The sequence below is a fragment of the Malus domestica genome, chromosome 01, assembly GCF_042453785.1.
Source record: "Malus domestica chromosome 01, GDT2T_hap1".
NCBI lineage: Eukaryota > Viridiplantae > Streptophyta > Magnoliopsida > Rosales > Rosaceae > Malus > Malus domestica.
In genome coordinates, this window is record NC_091661.1 from 25,813,248 (window position 1) to 25,830,694 (window position 17,447).

Below are 17,447 nucleotides of genomic sequence, written 5' to 3' on the forward strand. Positions count from 1 at the left end.
CTGTACATTGAGGATGCAGGAATATTTGTCATCAACGGTCGTAAATTACCTGGAATGGATCGCCTTATGTCCTGCAACCAACAGTTGAATCAGGTTAACATTAAATATACCAAACTTGAATAAAATATTTTCTCTAAAGGAAAGTAATTATCGACTGCGTAGCAAGCAAACTGGGAGGGAATGTGGGAAAGCCATATGGGGAAGCACACCGGCTCATAAAATATGAGATACTTCCGCAGAGTTAGCATGCACAACTTTGCAGGCATTCTAAACCAACTCATGTAGGGATGTAACCGACTCAAAAAATGGAATAATATGCTTACCATGTGGCGTATAGCCATATCAAGGGATTTCTTTGAGAGTGATCTACCAAAGCCTGAGCTGTCTGGTGAAGCTGACTTGCCGGAGTGGTTACCATGAGGAGAATGTTTGTCCTCTTGCTTTGGTGGTGCCAGTTTCCGCATATTTATTACCCTCTCGACCATTTTTGTTCCCATTAAAACAGGGCTCACATTGTCATTAACTTTAGAATGTCCACGACTGAATGCAGGAACAGAGCTCCCACTGGTATGACTAATGCCATTGGGAGCCCGTCCTCTTGAAGGAGAGCATGATTGCCGTCTTGGCCTTACATTAGGACCAGGCTCAATGGAAGATGATCGAGAACTGGGTGCTCCGGGCCTACCTCTAGCGGCTGAAAGTGGTCTGTCAGGAAGTGTTGTCCTTAAATTTGGTGGGGCCTCGAGTGAGAAACCAGGCATTTCTGAGGGCTTCCATGGTCTGGACTTCACTGTTGGGGACGCACCACGTGATGGCACTGGATTTCTTGCTGCTGTAGGAGCTGGCTTGGAAACTGAAAGTGAGGGCTTTGATGGAGGAGCGGATATACTAGGTGTAATGGATGGCATGGACGGTCGTCGAGTTGGTGTTGATGCTCTTGATGCAGATTTGGATGGGGGTACAGTGGGTCTGGAAGTTGGTGTTGAAGATCTTGCAGTAGACCTTGACGGTGTAGAGGATCTTGAGGGAACTGTAGATTTAGTTGCAGGAGCTGTCGATCTATTCGTAGGAGTTGTCGATCTCATTGCAGGAGTTGTTGATCTATTTGCAGGAGTTGTCGATCTCTTTGCAGGAGTTGTCGATCTATTTGCAGGAGTTGTCGATCTAGTTGTGGGAACCGTAGACTTAGGTGCAGAATTTATGGACTTGTTTAACGGCAAGGTTGCTCGAGAAGTAGGTGTTGATGATCTTGAAGGTCTAGGTGCTGAAGGCAATGTGGGTCGTCCAGTTGGTGTTGCAGGTCTTGATCCTGGACCACCAGACGATGAAGGCCTCCGGGTCCCTGAACTCGAAGAACTTAGCCCAGGGGAAGAAGTTGATTGTCTGGACACTAAGCTGCTCCTAGCAGCAGGCTCTGGCTGGGGGTTTGCTAACTATGACACAATGAAGAAATGACTAAGAATACTACATTAAACTCAAGCACAATTAGAATTTAAAACTCAAAAGTCATAAACTGAAAACCACCACGTAATTTATCCTTTTTATAGAGACTCATAAAGGAGGGAAGCAGCATCTTCTATGAATTACTACATTCTAAGCTCAATAGTTGTTGAATCTTTTCTACGTTCAATGCTATCTATAAGTTGTTTTCTCTTAAATGCAGTTTCTAAGTTAAGCAACGAAGAGTTTGAGAGATGAGAATGAATGACAATAATTCAGATGTTCATATAACTACCAATTAAGCGCCATATACCAAGGATATCTTTTGCAACTTTTCTGCTTCCTAATGTAACCCTTGTTCTGCAAGATTAACAGCACTCCAACATAACTATTACTTGGCAGAGAAAATAGGAGATTCCTCAAAATCAATTATCATAATGAAACGGGTGGCTTCTGCTTTAAAGAGGACTATCAACTCCCTTTCACATACTATAAATAAATTACAACCTGATCAGATGTAGAACTGCAACCCAGTTGAAAAGGAAATTCTTACTCTAGATTTCAGTGCAGTGGGACGAGCCTTTGGGGTTCCATGCTGACTCATTACGGTCTTATGTGATTCCAACTCCAATGAAGGAAAAAGAGGAGTCCCGGGTGGAGTTAAAAGCCTGAAAGGAGAATAAAATAATTAATACCAACTTAGACAAAACTTATCAGTACCTAATAGCATCTACGCTAGACTGAAATTTAATATGCATTTTATGATGAACGCTGTACAGACTTATTTCGTAAAAACACTTCGATTGCCATGCTTTCCTTTGTCAGAAATTTCTACCCCCTACACTGCATAGGCATGCAAAACTTCTAATGCTAAAATATGGTATTAGAAGCAAAACAAAGGGGAGGCAGGCAGGTTTAGGCCACCTTGAAAATTACCATCACACATGTAATCAGCAGAAATGCACTCCATCGATTATATCATGAGTGTATTATTATACTCTTGTACTTTATCCAGACACTTTGCAATCCAAAATATTTCATAAGATACGCGTAACTGGAACAAAATCTTCAAACATCTTAACATTTAAGGATATGGTTAACCTGATTTAAAAGTTCCATAACACGCAGGACAAATTTCGGAATCATAAGCACACAAAGGTAAAACAAATTCTGGCATTACCAATCATAATCGTTCTTGTCATTCTCAGAATTGAGGAAATCATCAGCGCCAGTCTTGCGTGGAGGTGCCGGCGTTGATGAGGAAATACTGAAAATGGGAGAAGTTCCGGGTTTCGCCCCTGCTATGTCAAAGTTACCATATCAGACGCAACCTTAGTAACAATATCAATGCACAAAATAAGAAACATTTCTAAACAAATTTAACATCCAAATTCAGTTTAAACTATTTTAGCATCGATTCAAGCAAAGAAGCATATTACAGATTAAGAATTCGAAATTCGAAATCCTCTACATTGCACTTGAAAATTAAAATCTTTATACCTAATGGTGAATCGAACTCTTCGGAGCTGTTGAGAAGAAGATCGTTCCGTTCCTTCTCGCGCTTCTTCATCTCTAGGAACAAAGCGAGCTCTTCTTCCTTCTCCTTCATCACCGAGGCTCTGAGCTGCTGCCTCTGCTTAATCATCGCTTGCATTTGCGAGTCCTGAGCCCTAAAACTCCGATTCATCGCTATAAACGCAAAGTCCACCGATAATTTTATAAAATCTAAAACTTAATTTCCAACCACCCGCTCAAGCAACCATTCTCAAAGAAAACGCCACGCAGTCGTAGCCGAAATGAAGATCAACGGCGGTTAGATCTGAAACCGAGGCCAATCAGTGCACAAATTCGAAGGCTGCGTCGGCATGTCGGCCTCGTTTTCTACCAATCGCCTCCAGAGCTCGTAGGAGTGTAAGAACGCTGAGAAATATGAAATCTTGGAGAGCCCTCAGCTGTAAGGAACCGGAACCGCCATTGCTGAGGAACGGAGCTCTCGAGTGTAGTGGAAACTAGACGAGAAGAGAGGTTGAGCTCGGAGGAACCGCCATTGTTGCGAAACTGAACTCGAGAGGCTGCGGAGGCGAGCGGGAGTTGCGGTGAGAAAGGTCGGAAGATCGGAGATTTCACAGTCGATATGGAGAGAGAGTGAGGGGGAAGAGGAGGAGTGGCATTGAATGGTAATTTAGGAGAGGTTTGGAGTCCGAAATCGGGAAAATGAATGGACGTGCGGACCGTGCAGGTTTTGTTGTCTCTCTCACTTAAAGCCTACGTTTTCAGCCTGTGGGTTTTGGTGGTAGATAATCACGATAATGCCCTCCTTTTTAATTTTTTAATTTTTTTTTTCGAATTTTGAAGTGGTTGTATTTGCAGTTAAGCCCGTGTATTTTTGTGTAATTTTGATGTATGGCTTCGAGGATTTTCTTGGTTTGGTGAAGATGAATATTGTGAATCGTACTCCACCTACAAGTAGAAGAAGTCCAGTCATGAGAGCATCTTAATGGTCTTCCTTGTCCTCGTTGATTTTGTTGTGGCGGTGTTAGGGGTGACGTTTATTTTGTTTTAAACGTCTTCTGGTTGTATTCCCTTTCATCGCTTGTTCTTCGTTGTGCCTATGTGGTGTTAGCTTCCTGGTAGGCTTTCTTGTTTCTGTTAGCTTTGTTGCATGGTTTGTTCAAAAAATAATAATAATAATAATAATAATATTGTTTTAATCTAATAATACAATGTTAGGTATTAGTATTAGCGAGATTGTCTCACTTCTTAAATCTCTTTGTAATCTTCTATATTAGATTCATTGTTTGGATTAGGCTCATTGTATGATGATGATTAGGTTTAGCCTAAACGCTAAATCTTATAGATTAAGTTCATTGAATTATTATTAATTTGTGTATTTGTACTCAGTATATATTGAATGTTTAAGAATGAATGAAACAACAAGAAATCATTTTCTACCGTTATTCTTACTTCACATAATATTATGTTACCGAATTAGAATGTCACAATGATGGTTTATTATGTCCATTTGGATCCTCCTTGCCCGATGCCCTTGTATTGTAGCTTTGGGTATGTGGTCGTATCGATGACCATATGAGAATTCCTCTTGATTAGGTTTAATACTATTGTAATTATGGAAATTTCAGTACTCGCATTAATTAAATTGAGAAGCTTCCTTTTATATTTCTTTTCACTAATGTGCAAAAAAAAAAAGTTTTCTTTAAATACGTGTGACGATTTGAATTTAAAATTTCTAAATTAATTTTTTTGGAATAATGTCTCTCTTTCAGTTTATTTTCTCGAGATAGGTAAAGACATGAACGCGTTGTAGAAGATTAGGATTGATCAAGGATTGATTAATTAGTAAATTATTCACATTCAATTTTAGATTGTATAATAGGTGTAACTAGCTCTCTTGGCATAGTGAAGTTTCTCTCTTCGGTCTCATGTAGAATGTTCAGTGAAGATAACGTGAGTAAAAAATTTATTATAGTTCAGACCATTTGCTCCGAAATTAATACTCAAGGTGTATAAAGTTTAAAATCTCAAAATTATGTATTTGCAATTGACGCATGCTTGAGCGCATATCAAGAGGCTAGTAACATGTATAGTGAACTTTGAAATTTGTATGTATGACCATATAAATACTCCAATTATTTATTTTTGCTGGTTATTCCTTTTTCTCACTGAAATAAAATAAATACAAATAAGAAGGGGAAAGAAGAGTAATTGCAGTTAAATTCACCACCAATTTGGCAATTTTCTTTAAAATTTTATAATAAAAAAACAAACGAAACTTAATAAAAATAATTTAAAATTTTTGAATTTTAACAATAAATATAAAATAATAGATAAAATAATAATACCAAAATTAACATTTTAATGTAAAAATATATTTTTTCGACTTTTCTTAAAGTTCTCAGAAAAACAAAACAAAAGTTTTTGTTTTTTGGTTGAAAAAACAAAACAAAAGTTAGATACACAACTGAAGTAAAGAATTAAAGCCCAATTGAAAATCAGCCGGCGAGATCAATAGAGAAGAAGGGAGGGTCGTCGTGCTCGTATAGGTGGTTATCGCGCGCCCCGACGTCGTTTGGAAGCTAAAACGCGGTCCAGAACCTCCTATGCAGAGGAGGAGCTGAGAGGAGAGAGAGGATCGAATCGGAAAATGGCAGGGAAGATGAAGAAGGGCGAGGCGAGCAGTAGCAGCAGAAGCGGCGGCGGCAGTAACCACAGAGGGGAAAGCGTGGTGGATGATTACGGCGAAAATAAAAGCTCCTGCGGCTACTGCAGATCCCCTGCTCGCACCAGTATCACTCACGGTTCGTCTCTCTCGTCAACTCCGTCTCTCTCTGTCGTAGTTTGTTTGGTTTTAAGTTCGTAATCCAGTTGATTTGTCTTGCTGATTAGAATCTGAACAAGTTTAGAATTTTGATTGTGATTAATGGAGCTGTGTGAAAAAAATTAGGCCTTTAAAGTTGATTACATTCTTCGGATGGTTGCTGTTCATTCAGTAGTCGTTGCGAATCCTCGAAAAATTTGTAGTTTTGAATCATTGGGTTTAATTCCATGAATACAAGGTACTGTGATCAATTTACAAATTAGTTATCAGGTTTCTAAGCGATTCGAATTCGACAGAAAGAGTTGTGATGTTAGTCCAATGCTAATATGGTAACTATAGCTCTATTTTCCGTCCCCGTGTTAAAGTTCTTTTGCTGTTTTTTTGATGAATTTAATGTTTCTGATTACGTTCTTAACTTGTCTTTGATTTTTCAGGTTTGTGGGCACATAGCATTACGATTGATGACTACCAAGGTTGGTTTTTTATTGGCTGCTCTTTATATTTTGTGAACAATACTACTGTTATTCTACTGGCATGATTTCTTTATTGTGTACGTATTTTAACGAGTCTCTGTTTAGATCTTCTTGACCGGGGTTGGAGGCGATCTGGTTGTTTCCTTTACAAACCTGACATGGAAAGAACATGCTGCCCTGCTTATACTATTCGTCTGAGAGCAGGCGATTTTGTTCCTTCCAAAGAGCAAGTGCGGGTGTCTAGACGAATGCAAAGGTATAGTTATGTTGCCTTTTATTATTCTTCCACCTCTCCCCAAAAAGCACAGTTTTCAGTGTTGTTGCGTGTAGATTGGGAATGATCATTCTTTTGGTATGTTTAGAATAATTCATCAGTTAACTTACAATATAGAACCCCTCCAAAGATAATGTCTGATGATCTTTCAAGGTTTCTGCACAGAATCTGCTTTAAAGAAAATTCTAATGTCGTATTTTGCAATTTTCCAAGGTTTTTAGTGGGTCATGGACTAATTGATGGCGATTACTTTCAGTTATCAGTAGTGTAATTTTTTATGATCTTCGTATCACTATTAAGTTCTAGCAAAACATACGTTTATTTAGATTTGTACTTTATCCTGATCACTGAAAATGATCTATGCCTAGGTACTTAGAAGGTAACTTGGAATGTAAGAAACTAGGGGAGTGTATGGAGAATCCAAATGCCTCTAAGGACACACGCAGCCATACCCATCTCGAAGTTTCAAGCTCAGCTGCGAAAGAATCCTGTTCCAATAACAATGAACAGAAGGGTGGGGAAGAAAAGATTATGCATTACTTATCAGATCAAGTTGATAATGCCGTTCGTGGTTGCTCTGAAAATGGGGAATTCCCTGACATTCAATTTCCAAAAGCTATTGTTAAAAAGGTTTTACAAGCCAAAAGAAAGCTATTGGTTGAAGGATCTGAAGATCTCTTGTACTCGAGCAATATTGCATTCCAAATAGCGGCTACTATAAGGAGGTCGTTACCAGGTGAGAAGGATGTCCACCAGGGAAGATTGTCGACGCATATTACAGATGAAAAAGGGCCATCTCCAAAACTTATTGCTGAAAAGCTAGAGAGTTACTTGAATCAGTTGGCAGAAACATCTGGTCTGTTAGTCAGGGCTTGCAACGGACATTTAAATTTTTATTCTGCCACAAAACAAGCTTCCTCATACGAAAGTGCTCAAACTGTTAACATCTCAAAAGGATCTGCTGCCGGGTCTGAAAGTAAAGGCTGCAGTGTGACACATAGCTCTCAAAATGCTCCAGTAAAGAGGCGTAGACTTGAGATTCATTTGAGAAGGTCCAGTTTCGATTCAGAAGAATATGCTTTATATAGACGGTATCAAATAGCGGTGCATAATGATACCCCTGAGCATGTTACTGAAAAATCGTATAAGAGGTTCCTGGTTGATACTCCCTTAAATTATGTGCCTCCAAAAGGTGATGGAACAGTTCCACCTTGTGGCTTTGGTTCTTTCCATCAGCAATATGTTGTTGATGGCAAGCTTATTGCAGTTGGTGTTATAGATATCCTCCCTAGATGTTTGTCGAGTAAATACTTATTTTGGGACCCAGATTTTGCCTTCCTATCACCTGGAAAGTATTCAGCACTACAAGAAATAAATTGGGTGAAAGAAAATCACGCCCATTGCTCTACTCTCCAGTATTATTATCTCGGTTATTACATTCACACTTGCAGTAAGATGAGATACAAAGCAGCATATTGCCCGTCTGAGTTACTCTGTCCGCTCCGTTACCAGTAAGTTCCCTTTCACTTGTAGCAGCTGACAATGGAAAGCCGTTACTTGTTTCAATTTACTAATTAGGTTGAAAATTCTTCCTTTATACATTTGTCCTCTTTGTTACTTCTCTTGATAATTATATACATGCGAGCTGAAGTTTCAGATGAGACCAATGTCAACTTTATTTACACACGATGGAAATCATTACTTGTCAATATTTTCATATAAATCAAGAAAATTTTCTAGTGTCCTGATATTCAAAGTTTTTCGGTGACTGACAAACAGAAATTTTAACTCCAGGTGGATTCCTTTTCATATTGCCAAGCCTTTGCTTGATAAAAAGCGGTATGCTGTTCTGTCGGATGTTTCCGTCTCACAAGATAGAGAGTCCTTGCCACCTCATGTTTCTGAAGAAGTCATGGAAGTGCAACATGATGACATCGGGAAAGAAGACACTAATGATTTTCCTATGTATGATGATGAAGGAGCAATTGACGTTGAATATGAAAGCTCAGACAACGAACAAAATCTGGTATCTGTTGATGTGAAAGATGGAGATATCGGTAACATTTTAATCGGGTTGAATGGATCTCGTGTGAGATTCAAGGTATGTATACTCAAGAGTCATAGAATTTTCAGACCTCCCCACCCAAAATCCAGATACCTTCGGGCATTCATTTACTTGCTACACTGTTTTTCGTTGAAGGATATAAAGTTCGCTTTTGGTTCTTCAAAAAGGAGTTACTTGGAGTTCCAGCTGCACCGATATATGAGAGTTGTAGGTGAAGAGCTGGCTGAGCGAATGGTTTATTCACTCGAGTGATTTGGTCGTTCTCGTGACCCTTCGATTGATTTCATCACAAATGAAAGATTTGCACAATGTAGCCGGAGCCGACTTTTCTGCCTGAATCAACCGCCTGGCCATTTTACCTGGGGGCTAAACCGGTAAGCCAATGCCGAGTAGTTTGGTTCCGGCAGCCGTTCCAACCGGCTATGTTCAATATCCGACAGACTCCTTCCTCGGATGCATCTTGCAGTTTACATTTTTTTCTTCATGTCAAGTTATGGAAAGGGATCCTGTTCCATCAAATCCTCCCCATCAATCAATCCGGACCTCTTGAAATTTGATACAACAATTAAAGTTATTATAACTTTTAAAGTGGATCCCTGTATGTAGCCGTTAGATCAAATTTTAAGGGTCTGAATTAGTTGATGAGGTGATGAGGAGGATTTGGTAGAAGGGAGAGGATCCCCTTCCTTCCTCAAGTTATATCTATTTAAATTGGTAAATTTATAAGAGTTGCCCAAATGCATAATTAAGCTACGATTCACCCTTTTATATTTTAATATAATATTAGATTTAATTTGGTCCCCAGCATTAATTTTGTGGGTCCCGTTGTACGATTGAAATTCTGACGTCAGCAAACTGTTTTTTCCCGCCGGACTGTGCGGATTAATTTTGGCGAATGAAGATGTTCGAGTCGGTTTATATTTGCTTCTGTTTCTTCATGTGCTAACTTTAAAAGTCCTTAGAAAATAAGGTGAGAAAATGACCAAATTAGGAATTCAAACAGAATCACCGATAATCGTGATTTATATAGCCCCGTACTGAAAACACGAGATAATCTGTCTTAACGTAATGAGAGGGATAGACAAAAAGAAATATACCATCGATGTCTGCTAAGAATGTCTCGATCACAAACACGCTAGACGAGCAAATCAATCATCGATCAATCACAATGGTGAGGGCAAGTGGGAATTTTATTGAACAAGAGATTGCATTTAAAGAGAGGTTACATACAAGAAGATCATATTCGAACACAATCAAAAGTTTTACGATTCCGTTATTGAAGGCAAGTTCGGATGGTTGCCTAAATTCAGGAATTACGAGCTTCTAATTCACACGAGTTGAAGAAGAAGAACAATGAGATTTGAAGAATGTACAGTTGAGTATGAACGGGGTCATCGATCAAGCTTCATCTGCATCGCTGCTACCGACTTGTGCTTCGTGACTGACCCAATAATTGTTTCCATCCGGACCCAACACCTTCACCCTGCTCAAGCATGAAGCTCACAAACTTATTTTCACATAACTCAGATTAGATTAGAATGCTAAATTTTCTTTCTCCGCACGTCTACTGACCGCTCAAGTACGGATTTTCCTTCCTTGTACTTCTGGGCCTCTTCGTGGGCAGTCTCCTAAAAGAAACCATCAGAACGAATAACAGCAGAAAAAGAAATGTATAAATCATGATAGTTCTAATCATGGCTCATGATCTTACATATTTCCACCCCACTATCGATCCACACCCGACACAGAAAATGTCAGCAACTGTGTGCAGTCCAGTGATCATCGATCTATCTTCACACTCTCCGGAAAATACGTTCACTCTGTAATATGATTGGAGATGTGAATCACATATCTAAAACCAACTAATTGCATGCATATACGGCTCAATGACAAATTTCGTTGAATGAGCTTGCAAATGTGCACTTATTATCCTATTTCAGACGGCATTATCCCCCCCACATTCCATACTTTCAGCTATGTTGGGACATAATTTGAGAGACCAAATGAAAAATATGACTCAGAGACTGAGTGCTGGAAGCTATTGGGGCAATTCTCTCGTTATATATAAATTCAAGGAAAGAAAGCAGATTTTCATTGAAACGGAAATAGACCAGTGTCGTATGATCAATAAAGCACACATGCAATCGATAAATGTTTCTTGAACACGGGTAAAAACAAACAGAATAGTCTTTCACTATTTCAACATCTCATCTGTAACTCCCATATCAGACATGGTAAAGATGTCCAAATATTAAGAAAAACTTACACCTTCTTGAAGAGATACGCCTTCCCGTGCCTGGAGTGGAAAGACTGAATGAAACACAGGCAAAACATGTAGTCAGAAAACGCGCTTGTTTTCAAATTTGAAATTACCAATCAAGAGTTATTTGACTCCAAATGAAAAGTGAAAATAAGTGGCAATCACAACAACGAAGAACAGAACAAGCCTTAGTTATACTAAACTATTCAATAATCAACATTGTTTCATACCTTGTCATCAAAACTTTAAAGACAGCACAGACTATAACCATCTTTCATTTCATTCTAATTAGAGCATTACGTTCTCTTACATTATACCACTCGAGACAATACCGATGCACTCATTCGCTGACAAATGCTTCTAAAACTAGTTGTGCACATGGACGTGAAGGCGCATTTGAAAGCAATGAACAATGAAAACTATGAAAGCATAATAACCAAAATTCTAACAGCTACACCATACACCACCAATCCATGTCCTCTCTCGGTCGAAAAGAGGATAAGGTTTCAATTAAGTTCTAGCTGTCCTCTTCACTAAAAACTAGAACCAAGTTCTTCCGGCACTCCCGGCCTTCAAGAGAAACAATAAAATGCAGCATCATGTTGGTCCTTGATATAAGTTCCAACTGCCTTATCATTAAATCCATATACTTCAACGGACAGACACCCTATTGAACATTCCTCTATTATCTAGATCATAGTCAATCAAGCTCACAAAAGACTATCTAAGAAACTACGACATACTTAACCAGATCTTCTGCTAATAACATTAATCACAAAAGCAGACCAAGTAATAGAGTTGACCAATTACACCGTCAAAGAACATGCACATCATCTCAAAAAAAGAAAAAAGAAAAAAGAAACAATTAATCAAGACCCGGATGGAAAATTCAGTAGAAAATCACAAAAAAGGAATAAATTGTTGCTGATTAAAAGATTGTAAAAGATCAAATTAACAACCCTGGAAACTATGTCCTCACAAAGAGCAAGATGGGTCCGGCAGTGCCTGCAGCTGTAGATCTTCCCCTCGAGACTCACCACAAATAGCCTCCCCATGTCTCCACCGCACACCCAGAAAATTCCTCTAGCCACCCAAATCCGAAGCAAGATGAAGATCCAGGAAAAGGGTAGTCGTTAAAATCGAAGAAAACCCAGAGGAAGATAGATTTTTGAAGAAATGAATCGACTGAGAGAGAAAAAGAATACCCAATTGAGAAAGAAAAGGGCAGATGCCTGAAAAGAAGAGAGAGAATTTCCGGCTGAATATTTTTTACCTTTACCCGGTGTCGTTGGTCTGGTCAAGTCTCTGTATGTAGTCGCAAGAAATGTGGACGGAAAGGAGGTATCACTTTTTCGGTCACAGTGGAACCCGACAACATGAAATCTACGGTTCTTTGCCCCTTATTAACAAAATATTTAAGGTTGGTTTTTGCAATAACCTCTGTCGTGTTTTCTACTTATTCATAATTAAAACTTCGCAGGTATGATGTATGGTTTTCATTTCAAGACAATAGGAGAATTCGAGTTTAAGTGCAAAAAGAGAATAAGACATTTTGTATATTGTTTTTGTTGGGAATGTCTTAGCGCAAAATTAGAAGTTAAGGATTTCGATTGATTTGATCACAACCTTCGTATACTAGACACATTGATTTAACAAACTTAATTACAGTTAAAAGTTACATATATGATATGTTTTCGTTATTAGAAATGCTAAGAAGACTTAATGGAATTCTTCATGGACTTTCTATCACATCACATTTTAACGTAATTCTCGTATTTACATTATAAAACATGGATATTAAAGAGACTCTAAAAACATGACTTTTCATGAACTGTCTGTCACTTCACACTTTAACGTCAATTCTCGAACCAATATTATAAAACATCGAATGAGACCGTTTAGGAAAAAGGGCCTCCAAGACGAATAGTTCTTCCTGATCATGATCACCAACATGTATTATTAATTTATTATCATAAAAGAAGCTTAAAGATATTCACCAAAAAATGAAGCTCAAAGATGATATTGACCGTAAGGTTGTAATGTGAGTTTACAAAGGTTCATAAAATATCACCCTAGTACATCTACTTACCATGTTTCCCCATATGTAACTAAATTTTGATGTCAAAGTTTCAACTTCTTTGGTATTCTTATATTAACAATTATTGTTGATAACATATGAATTTCTGATCTGTATATATATATATATATATATTTTTTATATGAAGGTAAGGTATAAAATAGAAACGTATCGCAAGCTCTCATAGGATAGGCCATTTAGAACCTGACAATTTCAAATTGGTATGCTATACCTATTACCTGAAAGGGATTTGACTCATGATTACTCAGGCCAGACTCTAAGAATTTGGGGTCTCAAGCAAGTCTTCGAAGCGGAGCCCTAAAGTTCTTGGACTCCCGAGCCTTTGTACATTGATATGTATAAAAAAAAATCGCTAAATACATGAAAGAGTATATTTCTATATCAAATATCATTAAAAATCAATATCAAAAGAAGAAAGATATACAAACATTACTTGAATATCACACGTCTGGCGTTTTTAGACACAAATATACTAATTAAGTTTACGTAATCTAATTTTTGAACCAATACTTTTTCAATTGATAAAATAGCTAACCCATCCAAATGGTTCAGCCGTTTAGGGTTTGGTGTATAGCAATCTAGGGAGTGCAAAAAAAGAAGTAAACAAATTTGTTTTTCAAGTTAATAAGAACATGTTTGAGTTGCTAGACATTTCACTCTTCATGTACAAAATAGGTTTGCTGTTTTTTATTCTATTAATATTGTTTGGGCCCAAATTTACACAATCGGCCCGTGCAATCAAGGCCGTTGAGTGAGCATAGTTCTCAACCGTCAGATGGAAAAATGAGATATTTTTGTTAGAGGATAATATTATGGTTTTTATCATAATTATCTTTTAATACGAATTATATGCATCTTTTTAAACCAGATAAATATGATTCGAATTATATCTCAACGGAGAGACATGTGGAACAGTCCAATTTAATTTGGGTTTGTTAGCAGTATACCGTGTGGGTTAGAATAACTCGACTATATATATATATATGATTATATATATATATATATATATATTTTTTTTTTTTTTATTGATGGCTGCCGTAACATACATATGGCAAGGAAAGGAGGCCTAGCCTAGCTAGGCTTCTAATATGATGAGGTTTGAATAAGTCAGGATGCATGGTTTTGGGATAATGTTGAAGTCAAGATAATGATGCAAATTGGAGCAGATAATGGTGCATGGGAATTTGGATGGCAGTAATCCACGACATTTAAATATTATTATAACCAATCTTTGGGTTAGATTGGTGTTCTGCAAAGATGAAAGAAGCATGGCATTACAAAATCTATAAATAGAGGCAGCGGCAATGATATAAGCCCACAAAAATCAATACAAAATTGCCCTGCGCAAACTCTCACAACTTGTGATTTTTCTTTTTCCTTTTTCGCTGACACATCTTCCGTTGGCATCAACAGCACTGTGGAAGCAACCGGTGATATCTTAAGTCGGCATAGATAGCTCTGTCACCGTAGAGTCAGTCGGTCTCGCAGTATCTTCCGTTGGCATCAACAGCACTGCGGCGAGAACGATTGATTACCTATCCAAGTCTCGGTCGAGAAGGGTTCCTAAATCCTTATTGGTCGAGGTCATCTCATCAGCCTTCTCGGCAAAGTGAGGTGTTACAGTTATTACATTCGGCACATTGAAAGCCGAATTTGATATTGAACTTCGTAAGAATAGTAACCTTGTCTTCAGGTTCGAGAGCCCAAGAGGCCGAGACGTGTTCCTTTCTCGGCCGCAATCGCAAGACGCAGAAGTCAGTAGCGCGACCCAACGCAACATCAACAAATTTACTCCTCGGCCGAGCTCGGCCGACGAGTTGGCACGCCCCGCATTCACCGAAGGACGTAGTTAGCTCATTAATTACTCGGCCTGCACGCCACGTAGGCTTTGTAGTTTCTAGGGTCAACATTTTGGCACGCCCGGTGGGACCCAGTGCTAATACTACGAAGTTCATATGATATATCAAGATTCCAATCTGGCTCAACGTAGCCGATTGTACGAGCTCCTGGAGGAATTGAAAAAACATAATGAGGAATGTAAAAAATCTTTGGAAGCAGAAAAAGTTCTTCGTGGCCATAGAGAGATGCAAAAGTCATTCGCTTGCATGTTGGAAATAAAAACTCCTGTTACCCTACAAGGGCAATGGGTAAATGAAGACAGGGCTCGATTTAATGCCTGGCTAGATAAAGAAAAATTTCCTTACGTTTCTGATTACAGATCAATTCCATTTGAAAAATGGTTAGGTCCAAAGACCGGGGGACAATTTTCCGCTCCGGCCGTAATCAAACATCGGCCTAAGAAAATTGTTAATTTGGCCGAAGAACAAAGGCCACCTATTTTTTCGGTCGAGGCTGAAAATATGGTCGGCCAAGAAGACAAACCTAGGCCACCTATTTTTTCGGTCGAGACTGAAAGTGTGGTAGGCCTAGATGGAAAAATTCAAGTTTTTGAGCCACAAATCGACTCAGAAAATAATTTGTCAAAAGAATGCTCCAATGACGAACGAGGCCGAGATATTGGCCTAGCCCAAGAAACTACGCCAATTGATATGATTATTGGCGATAAAGTCGATATGGAGAAATCTCATTCGGCCAAGTTATTTGAATTAAAAGCCGAAATTATGCCTAGGGGGCATAATAATTTTTTAACACATTCGGCGACCGATAAAAAACATTCCTTCAAGCCGAACGTATTTGGAGATGATTTTTTATTCGGCTTTGGAAAATGTCAAAATGAAAATTTTGATGTAAAAAGATCTCGGCTTGGAATAAAACATCGTTGGCCTCCTTCTCTTGATAGCTCGGCCACTTTTGTTTTCTTTTATTAAGAAAATGAATAAATTATTTTCTTAATCATCTGGCTAATTAAGCCGATGCATAAGAAAATAAGGGGGCCAACGGAATAAAAAAAAAATGTATCGATGCATAGAGGGTCTGTGGTAGTTGAATAATTGATCAAGACCACATGGTTTCGTGGTGTTGTTGCACTGTACAGCCAAGCCCCAGGAATAATTTGTAGATGGCCGAGTAAAATAGGTTTTTATATATAGGCAGACCGATGTCTTATTTTTTTATTTTTTGGTATCGGTCTCGACCTCGGCCACTCTACAAAGGCCTCGGCCTCGACCACCTCATATATAAGCCTTGGCACACATATATATATATATAAAGGAAATGGGAGATGCTCTCGGCCAAAACTATATATATAAAGGAAATGGGGGGTTGTTTTTAATGAAGGCATTAGAAACTCGGTGGACCTCAATTTGAAGGAATGGGTTTGACTTTCAACAGCCATGTGGGGCCGACATCATCATTTCATGGGATATATATATATATATATATATATATAGTTGAGGAGAGAAGCAGGAATGAAGAGTGAAGGTGATTCACAGATTCGGTCAAAGAATATGGTTGTGGCCATGGGGTGCTATTCTTCAGCAAATTATTTATTCAGCCGAGATGACTGATTTAGCAGAGATGAAGTCGAGCATTTTATGTTCACACTTGCTCGGCTGTTAGTCTGCCGAGTAGTGTATAAAAAAAAAAGAATGGCTTTTCGACAATTGTTCTTCATTGATAAGTTGGTGTATAGTCTTTCGGCTGGTGTATTCGGCTAGAAAGACAGGAAAGGTAACATCTTTGATAGGTGACAGGCCGAGCTGCCAGGAGTGGTTTGCCTCGGCCCCTATTTTTCTCGACTCTCTAAAAGTTTTTCGACCTCGGCAGTCGAGAACTACGGCAGGTTTTTATTGGCTGTGAACAATTAATTTCCTTAACCTTCGGCTTACGGGCCGAAGCTCAAGGAAACTGGAGGGCAATGTTTGGGCCCAAATTTACACAATCGGCCCGTGCAATCAAGGCCGTTGAGTGAGCATAGTTCTCAACCGTCAGATGGAAAAATGAGATATTTTTGTTAGAGGATAATATTATGGTTTTTATCATAATTATCTTTTAATACGAATTATATGCATCTTTTTAAACCAGATAAATATGATTCAAATTATATCTCAACGGAGAGACATGTGGAACAGTCCAATTTAATTTGGGTTTGTTAGCAGTATACCGTGTGGGTTAGAATAACTCGACTATATATATATATATGATTATATATATATATATATATATATATATTTTTTTTTTTTTTTATTGATGGCTGCCGTAACATACATATGGCAAGGAAAGGAGGCCTAGCCTAGCTAGGCTTCTAATATGATGAGGTTTGAATAAGTCAGGATGCATGGTTTTGGGATAATGTTGAAGTCAAGATAATGATGCAAATTGGAGCAGATAATGGTGCATGGGAATTTGGATGGCAGTAATCCACGACATTTAAATATTATTATAACCAATCTTTGGGTTAGATTGGTGTTCTGCAAAGATGAAAGAAGCATGGCATTACAAAATCTATAAATAGAGGCAGCGGCAATGATATAAGCCCACAAAAATCAATACAAAATTGCCCTGCGCAAACTCTCACAACTTGTGATTTTTCTTTTTCCTT

At 38.4% G+C, this 17,447-nt stretch overlaps 2 protein-coding genes across 5 annotated transcripts; one reads left to right on the plus strand and one right to left on the minus strand.

The window, feature by feature from the left end:
* The first annotated feature begins 5,357 nt into the window (after positions 1-5,357).
* LOC103437184 (arginyl-tRNA--protein transferase 2-like) lies at positions 5,358-9,399 on the plus strand. Of its 2 annotated transcripts, XM_008375664.4 has the most exons (6): positions 5,358-5,756; positions 6,211-6,249; positions 6,355-6,505; positions 6,892-8,034; positions 8,318-8,624; positions 8,724-9,399. In XM_008375664.4, the coding sequence occupies exons 1-6, from the start codon at positions 5,603-5,605 to the stop codon at positions 8,838-8,840; spliced, it is 1,911 nt and encodes a 636-aa protein (XP_008373886.2). In that variant the 5' UTR covers positions 5,358-5,602; the 3' UTR covers positions 8,841-9,399. The 2 variants fall into 2 exon arrangements, with proteins under 2 accessions (XP_008373886.2, XP_008373873.2); XM_008375651.4 differs by having other exon boundaries at positions 5,384-5,756; positions 8,318-9,399.
* A 361-nt stretch (positions 9,400-9,760) lies between these two features.
* LOC103406413 (protein yippee-like) lies at positions 9,761-12,354 on the minus strand. 3 transcript variants are annotated; one of them, XM_008345393.4, is made up of 6 exons: positions 12,122-12,354; positions 11,808-11,931; positions 10,855-10,898; positions 10,300-10,408; positions 10,161-10,216; positions 9,761-10,071 (listed from the first exon to the last, which is right to left on the minus strand). In XM_008345393.4, exons 2-6 carry the CDS (start codon positions 11,901-11,903, stop codon positions 9,987-9,989), a joined length of 390 nt encoding a protein of 129 aa, XP_008343615.1. In that variant the 5' UTR covers positions 11,904-11,931; positions 12,122-12,354; the 3' UTR covers positions 9,761-9,986. The 3 variants fall into 3 exon arrangements, with proteins under 3 accessions (XP_008343615.1, XP_008343617.1, XP_008343618.1); XM_008345395.4 differs by having other exon boundaries at positions 11,808-12,033; positions 12,122-12,286; XM_008345396.4 differs by having other exon boundaries at positions 12,054-12,235.
* Between the last annotated feature and the right edge of the window lie 5,093 nt (positions 12,355-17,447).